This window comes from Rhopalosiphum padi, chromosome 1 (genome assembly GCF_020882245.1).
Source record: "Rhopalosiphum padi isolate XX-2018 chromosome 1, ASM2088224v1, whole genome shotgun sequence".
Taxonomy (NCBI): Eukaryota; Metazoa; Arthropoda; class Insecta; order Hemiptera; family Aphididae; genus Rhopalosiphum; species Rhopalosiphum padi.
The window spans coordinates 3,114,415-3,133,895 of NC_083597.1; the positions used below are offsets into that span (position 1 = coordinate 3,114,415).

Genomic DNA, 19,481 nt, shown 5'->3' on the forward strand with positions numbered 1-19,481 from the left:
TGTTTTACTATTTCAATTTTTACCCTATTTTAAATGTCTTAATGTTTTTTTTTTTTTATGACAACGTGCAATTAAATTTTTTAATCCAAAGCAGAATATATTTTTGAGTACTTCGATAAGTAGAAATCATATTTTTGACGAATATTTTATGAGTTATAAGTATTTAATGTTTATACTCGTATAAGAGAAGTGGAGTGCTCTACAAGAGTGCCCCGTTAAAGGTTAGTCCACAATTCCGCTTATCAAAACTTTAAATAATGTTATTATAACTTCTACTGAAATTTGATTTTTATAAATCAAAACATTCCTAATAATATTTTGTTTTTAAATATATAGAATTAAAATTGTATGGTTTCATGCAAACGAGTGAAAATTTAAAAACAGCTAAAAAAAGTTAATGTTTTCTAAAACAATGGGTGTCTTACGTTAAATATACTACCTAGTATATACAGATATTTATCAAGTTATTATTCTAATAAATTTCAAGGGACCTCATAAGTCAGTAAAATTAATCCCATCTAATACCTATCTGAATTATTTCATATTGGTATAGGTATAGGCTTATAATAGATCATACTTCAAAACCATATTTGGATTTAGCAATATTTATAACATTACTCATTATATCCGAATGCTCGTTACAAAGGAAGGATCAGTGGCAATTTAAAACTACAAACAAAAAAGTTTCATTTCGAGTTGGCTAATTTATATATCATCGTACTTTTGTTACGCCAGATAACTCCAGTGAAATGAAAAATAGCACTGACTTGCACGTACCTACGGTACGAACATCGCAAAAATGAAAACTGTCGTTAATCAAAAAACCCATAAAAAGGTAAAAGCGCAATAATAAATGGGGTTTTATAAGTAAAAATGGACCTACGGTTGAAGTTAAGTGCTTGAAAAAGTGAGAAACGTGGAAAACATTTATACAAGATAACTGTTTTCGGGAATTATGTTGCTAGGATGTTCTTATTTACATTTGAAGTCATTAAAAAAAAAGAAATAAAGAAATAATTATAACCATTAACAAACACAACACCAATTATATTTTACACGTAGAACCACTGTTTGGGATAAACCACCTTTCTTATTAATAATAGTCACATTAAAAGTTATTAATTATTATAAAAATATTAAACTTTTCATTTTATATATATTTTTAGAAAATTTAAAAATTGCAAGTTTTGTTTGAACAAAAAAATCCATTCACTTATTGAAATTGTATTTTCATATCGGATTTTGGTATCGTATTTTTTGTAGTAAATCCCTAATACTGCCATATTTACATATTTGATGTGTAATAAGCTTGTTTATTATTTATAAATTATAATGTGTTATGTGATCATACTGTTGCAAGTTGTCCATTATATTATTTTATTTAACTTATATTATACGTTCGGTACATAATTTTATATATTTGTAGGTTTCTTTGCTATATAGTATCCCTTTTTATTTTCCTATCGCTATCTTGCTTTCTACTAGATTTGTTTTGATCAATTTTCTTAATGGTGTTTCTGATCCGTTTTTCTTTCTTATCGGAAATATATAGAAAGGGAGATCACGTTATTATTATCCAAGTACAGTTTAATGTTTCTTTTATGTCCAGAAAAGGGAAACTTTTGAATTCTAATATTATAACATGCAAAATATTACAACATAATTTGTAAATTTTTTTTTTATAAGGTTTTTTTGTCTTTAAAATATAATTATGCCTAATATAAACTTAGTATAATGTACACTGTGTTTGTTATTTAAATGAATTAATTAATATTTTTTTTTTATTCAAAAACTTTATAATTTATTTAGATGACCGATTAAAATATTATGATTATAGTTATAGAAGATAATCCACACCACACAATTATAATATAACTGTATAATTCTTATAGATATACTATAATTATTAAAAACAATGTCAAAGACATCACTGTGAACGTTCAAAGAGTTTCATTAAATTATGTAGATTCTATAGTATTTATTCAACAACTCGATCTCGTCAGTCGTCATATATTTAATAGTTTTACATATAAATATAATACTAACGTCTGTGTTACTGTGTGTAGGTCTATTACCATTAAGGAACACAGATTTTTTTCATATTACTACGTAAATTTATTCAAGCTTGAACATAAGTTTGATTTACATAATATTATATATGTGTATATAATAATATTACATAGAATATTCTCAAAGTTGAAAACGTCTGCGTATTCAAAAAACTTAACAGCTATGTTATATTATTATTACATGTGTTTGTGGTTTGAAAATAAAAAGAACTCACGACTACCGTCAACTTTACTGTAATATATGGAATTCCTATACATCCGAGGACACATTTTTTTACCGTGTTATTACGCGTTGGACACGGGGAATAATAAAATATAAATATATAAATATATATTTCGTACGTCCGAGACGAGGGGTGGCAATATAGAATAAGACCAAACAGCATATATTATAGCTATATATGTATATATATATATATATATATAATAGGGAGTATAAAGAAGAAATTGAGGTTTCTCCAAAGCTATTAGAGAAGGGGGTGAAATATTCAAAACATGTTTTCTTCGTGGAGGTGGAGGTGGACGCGTGGCTGTCAAAGTTAAAAGTAGAACGTAGTGGAGGTAAAAAAAAAAAGGACGCAAAGATTCGGCGGGAGAGGATCGGCGTCAGTGAACAGGAGGAATACGAGCAGGCGGTGGATAGAGGGGATAAAGGAAGACGTGACCGGCACGACAACCTTCTATACCGTAGTATTGGACGTGATCGGGTTTCGGTATATCGTGACGTCACTCACCTCCACAGCCATGGGCACACGTGAACGTTATATTCCTTTGGTAATGAACGGCGGCTGCCTTCTGTTGTACCATCTTCAGCATATGTGTGTGTGTTTGAGTATGTGTGATGTGTGTGTGTGCGTGTTCGTTCCCCACCGTAGAGAGATGATGCGTTAATGAAATTAAGCCCCATCGGGGGGCACTTCTGCTTTGGGGTTTTTTTTTCATTTTCATTTCGCCAGCTACTAATGATTTCTAAGTACAAGAGGGAAGAAACAAAGTTTCTTTCCACCACTTCTCTCAACCATGGACTGCTGTAGTGTAATAAGAAAACTTTCGGACACCATGTGACTGGGCTCACACATGTCGTACGCTCTTAGGTTTTTCGACAAATTCTTAAAATCTTTCTATACCATAGTGCATTTGCCATTCATCTTGGTGATTTTGTAACAATTTTGTCAAACTCTCGCCGTCATCATATATATAATATATATATATATTGGTCTGAATTCTATATTTTATTATTATTATTATTATTTGTATCTTAAATATAAAACAAAATGTTATATATAATTGAATTACATTTATAAATTATTGACTGTAAAGTCAGTTAAAGTTTAGCATACAAAATGTATGGCGATGATATTATTAAATGCATTACTTTATCTTTTTACTTATTTTTTCTTATTATGATTTATTATTTTATAAGCTAACTTGATTGATTTAATTCAGATTATATTATTAACAGAAACAATTTAAAAAGACAACTGGGTACCTATATAGTTTTTAAAGTAACTAGTGAGTTTATACTATAATGGTTATTTATGCGTAGTTGTATTTCTTTATTATATGTTAATACTAATAAAAACTTGCTCTTCAGTAATGATTTGTTTTCATATTCTGTGTATTTAAAATAAGTTAGTCCTTTAAAATAAATAAATTAAAAAATGTTATACAGAAACTACCTATTATCTTTTAATAACGATTATATATGTATGTATTGTATATATATATAGTATGCAATATGTATATTGTAGCCTTAAAGCACTTTTGTTTCTGAAATGATGAGAAGTTTGATCCACAACAACAGCTGAGTAAAATATAAAACCAGAAATAGTAACCATTTTGAATTTATTAATTTTGAATTTACTTCTTTCATTTGTGCTTCAACAAGCGAATTTTAACTGTCGTCATTTTACACCCAGTCGTTATTTTTATTGCCACAACTTTCGTCTGAAACGTTTCCCATTTTTCTATAGTGAATCGATACGATTACATGTGTGTCGTAAACCCTAAACAGCAAAAGTTTTTATTGTATACTTTTCATCTTTTATGGCTACTGTTACCTGGTAAGATTTTATCTCCTCAAACGGTAGCGTTAGATTATATAGGTATATTTAATATGTTGAACTATTTACAGAACTGCAGATATCCATGGAATACTGTACAATATGTTATTTTGTAAAAAAAATCCTTTTTAAAATTCTAACTATTAATTAAACATATGATATTATTTAAAAGAAATATTCAATACTTTTTATCATAAAATATGAGACATCTTATAAATAACTTTCTCTACAAGTATACGTTTATTGTATATATGAATTTCATTATAATAATATTATGTAAGTAATAAATATGTTTCATATTAATACGTTTTTAACAATTCACAAATCTAATTCTAATTAGATAAGTTACAAATAATTTTGCTTACATTTTTTTAATACTCAAGATTAGTTTATCAATGAGTTTAATTGTATTTATTGTTCGCTTTAAATATGCATAAACTTTGGGCATTGTTAAAATATATTTGTGCCAATTTAAAATGTGTCTATAGTCTATACATTTCTTTATTTAAATTTGTTGCCAAAACCCTTTTCGTTTTAAAACATTAAAACTAAATCAACATTACTTTAATCGTTACAGCCTTATAGCTTATATATTATTTTTATTTAATTTTGCATTGTAAATATTTTTATTTATCTAAAATATCGTAAAATCTAAATAATATATATTAAAGGGTTTTCTTGACGTCAATTGTAGTACAGTAATAAAAACAAATAATCACATTGTTTCGGAATTAACAAACCAAATATATATGTATGATTTATTACAATATTATATTTATAAATATATATGTAATTGGTGGCTGTAATACAACTAGAAATTCCCACGAGGGTAATAATAATAATAATAAGGGTTGGCAGGTTAACGACATATAATACACCTATTCATATAACCAACAGCTGAATTTTGTTATCAGCGACTTCTATATAATAGGACATTATTGCTGGTCCTTCTCGCGGTCATGTAATTAAGAAAAAGAACGGCAAGTGCAATGATAATTAATATTTATCATGTAATTCCATTAAAGTTTGCGGAATTTAATAACGTAGGCCAAAGTGCGAGTAAAATTTAAAAACTAGTGTTGTTCAACAATGACAAATACGAGTATATATTAAGAAAACATGGTTTTAATTAATCATTATTTATTTATGATTTGATTGTTAGGAGGGTTCCTTATATTTTATAGGTACTTACTATGATATCTTAGTCATAATATTATAATGCGAGTTTAAGCCTAAACTAAATTCACAAAACTTACACAAATTTTATAGTTTAATAGTCAAACGAATTTAAAATTATTTAGTTTTCTCTGCATGCATAGGTTCCAGAGATATACCTTAATTATTATTATTTATCAACAAAACTCAAAGTTTGGAAGTTTTAATGAAAAGCAAACAAAGATCATACTAAACATATTCATATTTTGATATTATGATTACAATTTCATTATTGCGTTTATATAATACAGGTGGGTTAAAGAGTTAATGTAAATATTATGCTTTGAAATTAGATTAATATATTTTATTGTTCGATGATTTGCTATTTACGAATAAGCAACTGTAGTTGTAAAACTGCCACCGAAAACCGTTAATTATGTAATTTTTGTGATAGATTATTCACTATTTTGATCAAATTGTTGCAAAGTAAATGCACGGTTGCCGTATTTATTGAGTGATTTCCTGAACGCAATCTTGGGCCTGCAATTGCACACATTTTTCACAAGAACTTTAAATAACGGGTAATCCATTTAACGTAAGACGCTCATTATTTCAAAAATTATTTACGTAAAATAACTTTGAAAATATTTTTTTTACATTATTTGTAGTCGTTAAAAATCAACGTTTTATTGATCGAAGTATACTGAATAATATTCTGATTCGGAATATGAAATACACTTTGAATGATATCATTCAAAAGAGTGAAAACTTAAAAAATTATAACGTTAAGAATTACAACCTGTTTTCTTTAAAAAGTTTGTTTTGGTAACGAGTTAAATGTAAGTGCGTAAAATATTTTCAATAATGTTAGTGTTTTTCGAAATAATTATGTATCATGGATCATCTTGCCTTATAGACCGAATCCGTTGTTGTCGACCATAGGTTAGGTTACTATATTATAATGCGTATAACCGATTGGTAAATCTAGTAGTGCGAATAGCGGAAGATGTCCTGATGAGAGAATTCAATTTTGTACTCACCCCGGTCAGTATTCATTTAATAATTGGGTATAACTGTATAGATATAGAGATGTCCAGCTAGAATAGATGACTCGAATTATAGACGCTATATATATATTACGATAACAAAATTAAGACCCAGCGAATAACTATAATACTATACAATTGCATGTGTAATAGAGGTGTGAGTAAGTAGTAAATAAAAAAAAAAATGTAAAATACACTAAGAAAGCAGTTGTTTTAACATTTCACATTATTTTTTATTTATTTCGAATACGTTGTCGTATTAAGTCGACAAGTCGATGTCTATAACTCCGCTAGTAAAAAAAATGAATTAATCAATAAACTGTGAATTGTGTATTAAAAATGAAATATGTAGAAATACCTATTTACAATTATTTTATTTACAAATATACTATTTATTAAAATATAAAATATATAACTAATTAGTTATTTATAGAAAAATACGAAATTATTTAGATAATTGTATATTTTAAACGTTATTAATAAAAAACATTTATAATATATATATAAGACAAGTAAAAGTAATTTCACACGTAATATAAATTATGTAGAGAATAGAACGGAGTGTTGAAAATAATACTTTAATTCTTTATATACACATTTTTTTTTATCCATTATACGATAAATTATTGTATTTTATAACCCTCCTTTGACGATACAATATTTATAGGAAACGGATTGTAGGCACATAAATTTTAAATATCTGGCGACGCTTCAACATACACTTTCCAATTAAATGATTCAATGAACTGGAAAGTTTTTGAATAAAACTTGTTGAAATCGTAAAAAATATCCTCGAAAAGAATAATACAATGCACTTACCGGTTGTGTTTCCCTGGGGTTAGGTTATTGCCGTGGTGGGGTAGTTTTCCGGATGAAAACGATACTTTCGATGTGTTATAGAAAGAAAAGCCTATTCGAAAAATTGTTGTAGTGAAAGTTTTTTTTTCTTGCCAACGTTTTAAAGATCTTATTATGCTTGTCATCCGCATTCATCGGCCATTTAACATTATATACTTACATTGTTACATGATTGGGTTGCATTTCATGTTTCCATTTAGGTTCAGGTTAAGAGTGATGTAAGTACCCAACCATTAACCCGATAATGCATATTGGGGATCAAATTTATTATGTACATGTAGTTTGTACTTTAAATTATAATTACATCATTAAACGTAGTTGAGGAAGTATTAAATAAAAAATAACGGCCGTCACAAATAATAATCAGAGGTAAATATCATGTGAGGGGGTGGAGGTATAAATCATTATTAACGTAAATCACAAATCAAAATATATAATAAATGTATAATTAAAAAATGCTTTCATGTAACATAATTTTTTTTACACGCTAACCCGTCAGTATATATACCTACACTCTTCTTCTGCCATGTAAAAATAAAAAAAATTGGTTTTACTATTTATATTGTAATGGGTTCTAGTATAATAATATATTTTGTTGATCTTTTAACATGATTATAACAAATTAAAAAAAAGAAATGTTGCGATTAAAATAAATTGAGAAACGCTGGAATTTACTATTGACATATACCGTTTAGGTTAGGTTATACTATTATTAAAATATAAGTAACATAATGGTAAAAAATTAATTGTTTGCTAGAGTTATATCATAATAAAATATTTAAAATCTATTTAATACTCAAATGTTTTTTTCTTTGTGTTTATAGGGCGTCTCAAAAATTGAACCTAAATGGTTCGCCTCACCGCAGAAAAAGACGGGGGTCTCAAGGAGAAGATGCTATGACCACTCCGCATGGATTTGCGAGTGGTCTGCACAAACACGCGCCTCTTCTCCCAGCATTGTTGCAGCGACGGATTGCAGGCAAAGAACTAACTGGCGTGGGCAAGGTATGAATGTTTTTTCTTAGTAAAAATATAATATATTTTTTGCCGATTAAGCGTAACGCCTATATATTGACACTCAATTTATTACCTACGTATTTTTTTGGTTATTTCCGTCATGCATATACCACGCTCATTGTTGATAGTTTTTCAAATAAACAAAAATAATAGAGGAATCTATATGATAGAACAATAGATTGTATAATACTATAATGTGTAATATATAGGTCGAACCCATCGTTATTCTTGAATTTTGATTCGTAACGATTATTATGTTGCTACCTTATAGATATTAGTAAATGAAAATCATTTTTCATGAATTATATATTATTATTTATCATATTTATGTCTTAAAACAGTGCTCTTACGTCAAATACAAGGTAAACAAAATATGAATAAATTTTGACACTTTGTATATAAATATAATGAAATAAAAATGTTTGATGACAGTTTTGCATTTCGTAGTAATAATATTATTGATGGAGAAGAAAAAGTTACTTTTAAAATGTCACGTTAAAAGCTTGAGTGTTATAATTTATAATGCCCGTGTTCACTATGACTTGTGTATTACAAAAGTTGGTACAGTTGAATTTTTAACATTTTGTTTACTATACGTTGTACAGTTGTACTATATATTTAAGGAAAACACAATATGTATATATATACAAACTGGGAAAAAATGCGTTTGGAATTCTCGCGTAACTACTACCACTCGCTACTACATTGGAATAAAATAATAGTAATAAAAAAATACTTTGAATGAATACTTTTTTTCCACGTTTTTTTATACTTGTAGTGCGTAAATTTGGTAGCAGTATCATGGCAGTAGTATCGATTACTTAAATTGGAAAAAATCGTCTTCGCATTCGTCGCAGTAGTGCCAAATCCGTTTTGCGTCCGGATGGTGTGACGGTTTTATTTATTTGCTCGTAGGCTAACGCTGATTTGTAAGGCTTACAGTCACCGAACACGACATAAAGGGATTACCCCACCGTACTGTGGCCCAGAATTTTGGCTGTCCGTTCCGTTAAAAAGCTTTGCTATAGGCCTCGAATCACAGCTTTTCACCTGACGAAGAGAAACTGTTATCGGCCTGAAAATGGCTCACTTCTCACACATCCTTCTATACTATCTGTTGTTGCTCTCGGTCCGAAGAAATCTTCACGTAGACACAGCATGTGTATTGTTAACGAGTTAAAAGAGCAGCGCAGTCCCTATACATCCCGCGCAAATGGGATTTACCAAAAAGGAAAATCCGGCGTACAATTCTATATAAAATATACTATTGACTAGTATACCTACTGATTTATTTATAGCGTGTTTTTATAAAGATGTTGTTTACTAGATGAATGTCAATTTGAAAAATTACCACATCTAAGTTTGAATACACCTAGTCTTTTGCCATATAAGCCCACTTCTATACTATAATATTCATGGACAAATAAATAATTGAAAGACTAAAAAAGTTGTTACAATTGGTTTGAAAATAAATGGTAATTGTAATTCAACAATTTCCTATTGAATATATTTATTATTATAAGTGAAATAATTAAATAGTTGGTTTTTTAATGATCAAATAGTAACTAAATATGTTGTGCTTCAGTCCCTACTTCGTTGTATAAATAATCGTATATATAGTATAGTTCATATAAAATATAGTAACTTATTAGCTATAATGGAATTTTTTGTTGGTATTTCAGTATTTTTGAATACGTAAATCCTCATATATTAATTTATACTGAGCGTATAATATAATAGTCTTAATTAAAACAAATGTATGGATAAATTTAAATTGCTTACACTAAACTGAACAAAAAACACGTTTAACGTGTTGCCGTTGAAAACTGTTGATTAATTTAATACAACAAAAACTGTTTATTTTTATTTTATAACGTTCATGAGATAATTTCTTTAGGGTTATTACTTATTTTCTTATGAAATTAATATAATGGTGACTTTTAAAAGAAGCAATATAATTTTAAATTAAACATTATGACAATATAAAAAAAACCTCCCGAATGATTTATGAAAGTACTTTAAGACATTTTTTTAGTAGTGTTCTTCAGTAATATTATAAACAAGAATGACATTGAAATTGAAAATTCTTGTGGTATTCACCATCAAATGTAATATATATATATATAATATATACTTAACTTTAAAATATTCACATTTATTCATTTAAAAAATAATAAACTAAGTCAATATTTTTTCTGTCTTTATGCAATTTAATACGATTACTCCTACGTTTTTTTTAACTGCTGACCTATTTAGTATAATTGTATACAATTTCAATTTACCGCCGTAGTTAGATACTCTAATGCTACAATATCGTATTATAATAAATACCTAATTACTTAAGGAAAATTTTTTTTTTTTTTATTTAATATTACTTTCTGTATAATATAGTGTAATATGGACTTAATAGCTTATATACAGTATTCAATAATACATATATTTAACAACGATAAACATAATAGTGTATAAGGACTGTTAAAATAAATACAAATCGTTTTATATGAACAAAGAAAATTTAATTTGGGAAACGTGTAGGTAACACAGGACATTGTTTCCTGAGTAATTTTTATTAAACTTCTAGACAAGCGTCGTTATAAAGTTGTCTTGGCGTAGATGACTGTGATCAATTCGACACGGGACCTTCATATTATTATAGATTGGCCCCTCGAGAGATATCGTTCAGAGAAATGACTTGGGGCAATTGGTGAAAGGGTACATGTTTGTTAAGAATATTGTTTTTTTTTCTGTCTAATTCGTCGTCAGCCTGTCTGGGTATACACGCACGCATTATATATATATATATATATATATATATATATATAACAGTATACACACTCGTAACCGTATAATGTACGTGCAAACTGCGTAATACTGGCAGTTATAAATTGTCGCTTGTTAAATGATATAAACAACTGGGATCCCGGCCGGGTACACCTCGCTAATGGCACGGCCAATTAACCCTTCGGGGGCCTGGAATTCGGTTTTTTGGTATGGTAGTCGTCGGCTGGAGGTGTGGTGGTGTTAATACACGCGGGACCCAGTTCTGCGGACAAACTAGAATCAGCGAGAGAAAGAGAGGGTGAGTGAGAGTGAGTGAGAAGGAGAGAACGAAAGGAAAAGGCTTATTATATGCATTTTGTGCACAAAGAGAAAATAGAACGGTGTAAAAAAAAGACCCTTAGAGCTTCTTGAGGGTTTTATAATTAAAACAAAATATTTTCCTTTCTATTATTTACTTAGTGCCGATTATGCCATTTTTAATTCTATTACAAAAACGATTTTTAGCGACATATTAACCATGAGATCGATTTATCAAATGGAATATTAATATTTTTCTTAATGATCGATACAAAAAAAGAACATATGCGTATCCACATAATTCATCCGAATTAAATACTTACATACGTGTATTAGCTGAAATACATTTTTCTGTCACATTGTCATTATACGTTTTATTGGGAGCTTATGGGTAAGACTAAAAACATAGTCTAGGAATATATTATATTATTTTTATAAATTCATCAAATACTTTAATTTAACATTATTCATATTGTTCTTATAATTAATATTAACTCGAATATATAAATTTACTTTCAAGACGTAATTTGGCTATTGTTTTTTTTTTTCGTTGGCTTATTACAATAATAAAATGTATTATTCTATTATTTCTATTTAAATTAGACATTTATTGCTTAGTATTATATTTATCCAAGTCACGTTTGGCGATGACTCTGCACGTGTGTCGTGTATCACTAAGACATTTACTACCCTCACCTTTTCCAGATAAAATAATATGGCTTGCACGCTACCGTTTATTATTATTTTTTTTTTAATTTTTTTTTTTCTAGATCATTATTTTATAAACAAATTCACAGAAAGTATTCATTTCAGTTTCCTGTTTTAAATTCTTGACAGATAAATTAAATAAATCTGCTTGGAAAACGTCAAGGAAATGACATAAACCCTTTTAAATGCCCAAACTGTCACCCTATAAATGTAACAAACGTTTCAGCAAACGTTTTAACACTTTTTCTTCATAAAAGGATTACATTAGATTATCCTCTTTTTCCAAAACTAACAAAGTAGTAATCTTTGATCAATAACGTGAACATTATCATCGTCTCATACTAAATTAAATTAAATGAATTATTAGGTACCTAATAGTTTATAATAATATATAAATAATATGTAGCCATATATAGTTTAGTGAAAACAGTTATGACTCATTTAAATATAACAATTTTAATTTTGATTTATGTATTTGTTTGTGAATATTGTTTAAAAAATATTTTATTGAGTTGTAAACCACGTACTTAAAAGTATGATCTATCTATAAATTGAACAATGAACGCATACAGTGCTTCGAACATATTATTATTACTTCTTAGTATACCTATTTTGTTTAATGTCGTAGTATATGGTTTCGTAGAATACCACTTGATAGGTATTATAGTGCATTCATAATATTAGATTACATAGACACTTATATCATGTATTTATACCTATATGCATGTTAAAAAATTACTGTTAAAACTTAAAAGTTAAAAATGTGTATAATATTAATGAAAAATTCTGATTTATTTTTTTCAAATTTTAACTGGATTTAATTTTTATTCATTGAAATTAACATTTATATGTGATAATTGTTTTAGTAAATAAATGAAATATAATAATTATTTGAACTACAGTGTGAATTAGAATTAACTTTGAGTTCATGCATTGTTGTTTTTTATTTTTTTTTTGTTAGACAATGGTATTTTTAAAATAATCATACTTTTTTTTTCAAATACTGTTTTTACAAGTTCTTAAATACAAATGGTATGGAATAACCGAGCGTGTTTAGATAATTATTTTATACAATAATTGCATAATAGTCAAATTTGAGTAAAAAATTAATATTTTTTAAAACTTATGAAAAATATTATCTTATTATTCAAATTTTACTAAGAACGTGTAACCATTATTGTTATTATTTTTTAAAAACATTTTCGGCAATTGTATGATAGATTCAGTGATTAATCAGATCTCGACATATTCGGACTAACGCTGTTTTCCATAATATAGTATCTCCGAGGCCTTTTGTCTTCCCTTATCGTTGTTGCCACGCCCATTGTTATCGAACTTTCTCCCTTCGGGACAAACCGAACTTTGCCAACGAAAAAATTCGATTTCCCTAAGTGGAAAGCAGACCTATAAATATATAATAATAATTGGATTTGGAGACAAAAAGTTTTTTGTATTCGAAAGAAATTACTGATGTTATTTACATTTCTACAGTATTTTTTAAATAAATAATTTAAAAAATTAGTAAATGAAACAAAAAAATAAAAAAATTAGCAGATTGTACTTATGGCGTTTGACGATTTTCACGATAAAAATTAATATTTTAACACTTCAAAATTATTATTATGTTCTGAATATAATTTTGTATAAGTACCTATGGATATTATTCTTCATAAATAAAACAGTATCAACATTTAATACCTACACGTCATCCCTACCCAATACATTTTATTAATATTTAATTCTTACAACGAATTGTTATACTGATTTACCGCTGTTTTAAATTATTTCTGGAATTTGTTTAAATATACTTAAATTTTTGACTGACTACATTTATTTTAACAAGTCTATACAACTCGAATTTTCTCTGGTATATGACTGATTAATTAATTGTTTAATTTTAAAATACTAATGCAAAATACTATCATATATTTATTACAATATCAAAGGTAGTTAGAAAATCTAATTTCTCTAGCTATTATATTTAATATCAGAATAGTTATATTATCCTACTAAAAAGCTTTACATCAAAACCACTGAACCCCTTGTATAATGATAATTTATGCATAAAACCATATAATATAGTAATGATAGTACATATTGTTGCGTAGATGCCCGCGTTGAAGTCAATATACATCCGGTTGGCCGTCAATACACGTGCAGGGCACATCCAATGTTTTTGTTTCCTGTTAGCCCAAAGCCATTAGGTAGCCGAGTGTGGGTGACCGGTAGACCGGATTGAATTAGCGACGACAGGGCTTTTGCGGCCGTTGTTTTTGTATTATCTCTGTGATGGATTGAGGCGCGGTCTAGAGGGTCCTGCAGGGAATAGGGTTCCGCGGTTATTGTTATTTTTATCCTACCTCGCGGTATAGAGCTGGTTTAATATGACGGATAGCATATTCGATGGATGGAAATACGATTAGATTTTCTTTTCTTTTCATTTTTTTTTTTTTATATTCATCTATTTTTAATACCCTTTCTAATATGGTTTATATAACTGCAGTTTATATAGATTTTCTGCAACTGTAATATTCTATGGTATTTGTATAGGCATGAGGTGTTTATAATAAGCTATAATCCTATAACTATAAAATATATGTTAAAACACGTATAAGAAATGCAATATCATCAATATTGTATGTTTATTTAAACAATGAATAGATTCTAAGATAGTTCGATTATAAATCTCAATGTAGACTCGAATGATATTATATTTTTACTAGAAGCATCTTAACAAATAAACTATAAATATCATTAATAAATTATTAACAACTAATGAGTGATTTTAAAATGTATATGAGTTATATTATTACTGAATATTAAAGTTTAAAGAGTAAATAAAATGTATTATCTTAATAAATAAGCAAACATATTTGGTTAAATTTAACAATACACATGTAAAATAAATATACATTGATAAAACTAGGCAATTAATTTAAATAACAGTATACAAAATAGATATTTACAAACAAAATATGTCACATTATTATAATTTAATAACAAAAGTTACAAATATGAATCACTGTCAAACTCTATTGCCTCGGACAAATAAAAGAAACATTTCTTTAATTTAATTACATTCATTCGATCTTCTTTAAAGCCACTTGTTGCTAAAACTAAACGATTAAATGCTCGGTAGTTTGATCGCATTAATTTCAATACGTTTTCATAACTTATAGCATCATAATAATAATTATCTGGTGCTTTCATATTTAACATACTCTCCATGTCAGCACTTAATAAATTAACAATTTTTTGAATTTCTAGTCTTGATAATAAAATTACTTCCTTTAAATTCGTATTACTTAAATCGCCAAAATACTTTAATAAAAAGGAAATCAAACTATTCAAATTCTTTGAAGCTTCTGTAGACAATTGTAATGCAAACTGAGATCGGTTAATATTGAATACTGCTAGTGGTCGTATATATTTGACAAAGTTAATTATAAAACTCGTTTGGTATTTTGTTACTTCATAATTTTCTATTTCGTCGATAAATTGAATACCTAGTTTTAAGTGTGTTATTGTTGTCCAATAAAAACAAATGTATATAGCTTTAAATACGGACTTATGATACGCGTACATAGCATGTGGGTTAAATTCATACGTTGCCTCAAAAGATTTTAACTTCAAGTCAACCAAAAACTCGTTTGGCATGGGTGTATTTGAAATTAGATGGTTCACAAAACCCGTTAGCGCTATCCTCTCTGGATCGAAATCTAAATCTACTACGTTATCAGAAACGTTTAAACTATGAATAAAATCATCAGTCTCTTCAATATTCTTGTTCATTTCATCTAATATAACTATGTATTCATCGTTTTTATACTTTAATCGAAACTGAGTCACTATGTCTTTATCGCTACACCAAGTGTCCCAAAATGTGTACAATTTATCTAAAATCATACTATGAACCTTTCTTATATGTTCCTTAGCAATTTCTAAATCAACTGATGACATCACTGGTTCTATTGGTATTTTTTGTATGAAGACAGTATCATATACATTGTTTAAATATAAATTTAAAGCCATTAGTTCACCGAGTCCTTCTGTTTCGCCATGAGAAAGTATGCTCAGCATGTTGACAACATTTTCACCAAATTCTCTAATTGGTTTGTCAACATTAGCAGATATTTTGTCATACTAAACAAAGTTAAATTATTAAATTGATATTTAAAATGAAACACTTTATGATATTTAAAATACTGTTGTTTCTAATAAATAATCAAAACTAAACAAATATGTTGTTATACCTTATTTAATGGATACGTATTTAACAAAGCATCACTTAGAATTATATGCTTGACGGACGATTCAACAAAATTACATCTCGCTGCTCTAAACATGGCAGATCTTATATTTTGTCCATGTTTACATGTCCTTATACTTCCATGGTAAATATTTGGGCAGTCATCTACTTCGTCGTCACGTTCATGGTTGCACCCATATATTGCCTAAAATAATATTATCCACATTAATACCAATCTGTCATTGAATATTTGTTATAAATAAATAAATTAATATTTAAAAGGCCATTCATAGTTTGTGTACACTAACAAAACGATTAAGTTAATTTTTATTATTTTTAAAATTACTTTTAAAATAATTAAATTTTATATTTTATAGTTAGAAGTAAATATCTTATTGTAACATTAAAATTATCAAATATTAAAAATAAAAATATATTTATTTAATAGTAATACAAACATTATGTATAATTGTATTAAACTTCAGTCGTTTCCTTTCACTTAAGACTTCACCATTCTCATTGACAATAAACTTGAAATGTCGTGTGAAAAGTTTCTGCCAACCATCCAATTTTACATACTCGCGTAATTCTTCTTCTATGTCTTCTTTGCATTTTGACTCCTTAGTGTTACTTGCCTGTGTTGAACAAACTATTACTCCTATGATTATTGCCAAAAAAACTGTTTTATTCATTGCCCTACAAACAAACAAATATGTTATACAGTATGTATAAACTTTAATTTTAGATTTTGAGCAGAGCGATAAATTAATTAGTTTAACTATGACGTGTGTATTTTATGTCTATTATTTTCTTTTAAAACATTTAAATGCTTCAACATTATATTTTGAGGATGGTTTTCGATAGCGAAATGATGAAGCTGGTATTTGGAAGGCAAAAGAAAAAATTCATAATATTTTATCAAAGTATTCAGAAAACATCAAATTGATACAATTGACCAACATTTGATAAAGTCGACTATAAACATCTTGTTAATATTTTCGTTTAAATTTAGTTAAGATATTAAAAAAATAGTCAGTGGTTCAGCGAACAATGTTAACCCTAACCTAACCTAACCTGAACATACCAATTGCTTGACTTCTGTTAAGCAAGCGCCTCGTTGCTAATTATACCGAATAGGTGATTACCCGGGAATTTTAGCAACATACACGTAATTTACTAACTTAACCATAGTTATTGAAGTAAATTTTATCTAGCTCTAAATCTCTTAATAAACACAAAAAAAAAAAAAAATATTGTGATCAAAAGACTATTCTTATTAGAGCTTGGACACGTTTTGGGGAGGGGAAACTCTTCAATATAATATTTATTAGATAATATATATACTTTATTATTAATCAGTGTGACAAAATACCTCGTTTTAGTAAAGATGTTTCTATACTATTTTTTATTAAGTCCTTACACAAAATATTTTTGAGCTCACTTTTTATTATTTTTTACAGACAAAAATAAAAAAAAAATTTCATCAAAGTAAAACCAATACATTATTTTCGTTTAAATTTAAAATGATTATTATACTAATAAATAAATAAAAATAAACGCATTTATTAGATCACCATTTGTTTTACCATATCAGTGTTATAATAAATATAGATATTACATAATAAAAGTAATTAAAAACAATATTTAAAATATAATTATTTAAAAAAATTGGATATCATAAAATCTTTAAACACATTTATAAAATAATTTTTATTGTAATAGATATTACGAAAAAAAAAAAATTGAATTGATTAATAAATTGAATAACACTATATAGTCACTTTAATTTAATATTATTGTTTTAGTAAATTCAATTACACGCATTAAGTAGGTATGATATTAGTTATTCACTTTCATGGCAAAGGCTTACACTACATATTATTACCGTATTGAAATTTACTAAAACTTAAAGAGTGTTACATTATAATACTGAATTTTGTTTTAGTTTAAATTAGTCGTTATACCTAAAATATTTATATTATAATATAGTATTATAATTATTGATTATGAAACAGAGCCATGTTAAGTACTGTTGAATATTAATACACATAATGTATTATGTATTTATTTTGCATTTATAATATTTTTTAACTCTATACAAAATATGTATATGTAATTTACTAATTTTTAAAACTAAATAAATGTAGACGTTAACTACCTATAGAGACATTGATGTATAGATTATAATCTTCACATATTCATAATATAATACTGTTTTTTAAGTACTTACATAATGTGTTTTAGTTTATTCGATTTGTTATGATGGCAACATGCATTATACTGCAAACTGAAACATACACTGACTGAACGACTTATTGTGTTTAGTTTTACTGCAAACTACTGTATACAAATTTGTACAGGTGTTCCAACGCATTGTTTAAATAGCCTACGTTTGAAAGTTACTTGTTTTTATTTCTTTAAAATTACTGCATACTTCTCGAACAGTAGTACGTATTATTTTTTGATTGTTTTTAATATAAAATACAAATTAATAATGCATTTCATGACTCAAAATACCACAAAAAAAAGTTTTAAATTTTAATACTTCTTTTATAAGATTTTTTTTTTATACAAAAAATAATTTTAACTTACGTATTTACCTTTTTTTACACGTATAAAAACGAAAGTTTTCGGTGAATATTTAAGATCGATAATAATTATGTAAATAAGCATAATTTAACAACCAAAATAATAATATTAGTATTAGTTAGTGACTTGTAGTTAATAATCATATTATATATTTTCATAATAAATGCGGAAAATGTAAAATGACGTGAATTTAAAATATTATTATGCATAATGCTATACAAAATATAATATATAATTATATATTATTACCTAACTTGTAGATCGATTTGTCAAAGACCATTATCGATTTCTTCAGTAAATTATTTAAAAATAATCGTACCTAATTTATAGTTATATAACTAAATAAACTTGTATTTAATAGTTTATATTTTTAACTCTGTTAAGTTAAATTTTTGTATAAAATTTACAAATATATCATAATAAAAACAAAAAAATCTTGAATCTAAAATTAAAAATTTTTATTTCACTGAGAACAAATTTTGTAATATTACTTTTTCCCCTAATACTTTAACTAGAAATTTATGAAAAACATTAAGATATATAGTTATGTATTTTTCTTTTTAATATAGTATTGGTAATTATATTTTTCAATAAAATATTATTATAATATTATTATAATATTATTTTAATTTATCTACTTATAAGAAGA

At 26.9% G+C, this 19,481-nt stretch overlaps 2 protein-coding genes across 5 annotated transcripts in view; one reads left to right on the top strand and one right to left on the bottom strand.

Moving 5' to 3' along the window:
* LOC132922224 (kinesin-like protein CG14535) overlaps positions 1 to 19,481 on the top strand; it is a 166,071-nt gene that overhangs the window by 77,829 nt on the left and 68,761 nt on the right. For all 4 annotated transcript variants that reach the window (XM_060985632.1, XM_060985648.1, XM_060985640.1 and 1 more), the window contains one exon: positions 8,016 to 8,196. In XM_060985632.1, coding sequence (XP_060841615.1) covers positions 8,016 to 8,196 — 181 coding nt within the window. The remainder of the gene's footprint in view (positions 1 to 8,015; positions 8,197 to 19,481) is intronic.
* On the bottom strand, positions 14,620 to 18,554 carry LOC132922251 (uncharacterized). The gene is made up of 4 exons (XM_060985667.1): positions 18,474 to 18,554; positions 16,702 to 16,939; positions 16,248 to 16,448; positions 14,620 to 16,137 (listed from the first exon to the last, which is right to left on the bottom strand). Coding segments are annotated over exons 1-4 (1,578 nt in total). The 5' UTR covers positions 18,476 to 18,554; the 3' UTR covers positions 14,620 to 15,000.

Coding starts and splice junctions, on each gene's coding strand:
- LOC132922251 (XM_060985667.1), bottom strand. Junction 16,449..16,701: donor TTAATACAATTATACATAAT/GTTTGTATTACT, acceptor ATATTATTTTAG/GCAATATATGGGTGCAACCA. Junction 16,138..16,247: donor ATACGTATCCATTAAATAAG/GTATAACAACAT, acceptor AACTTTGTTTAG/TATGACAAAATATCTGCTAA.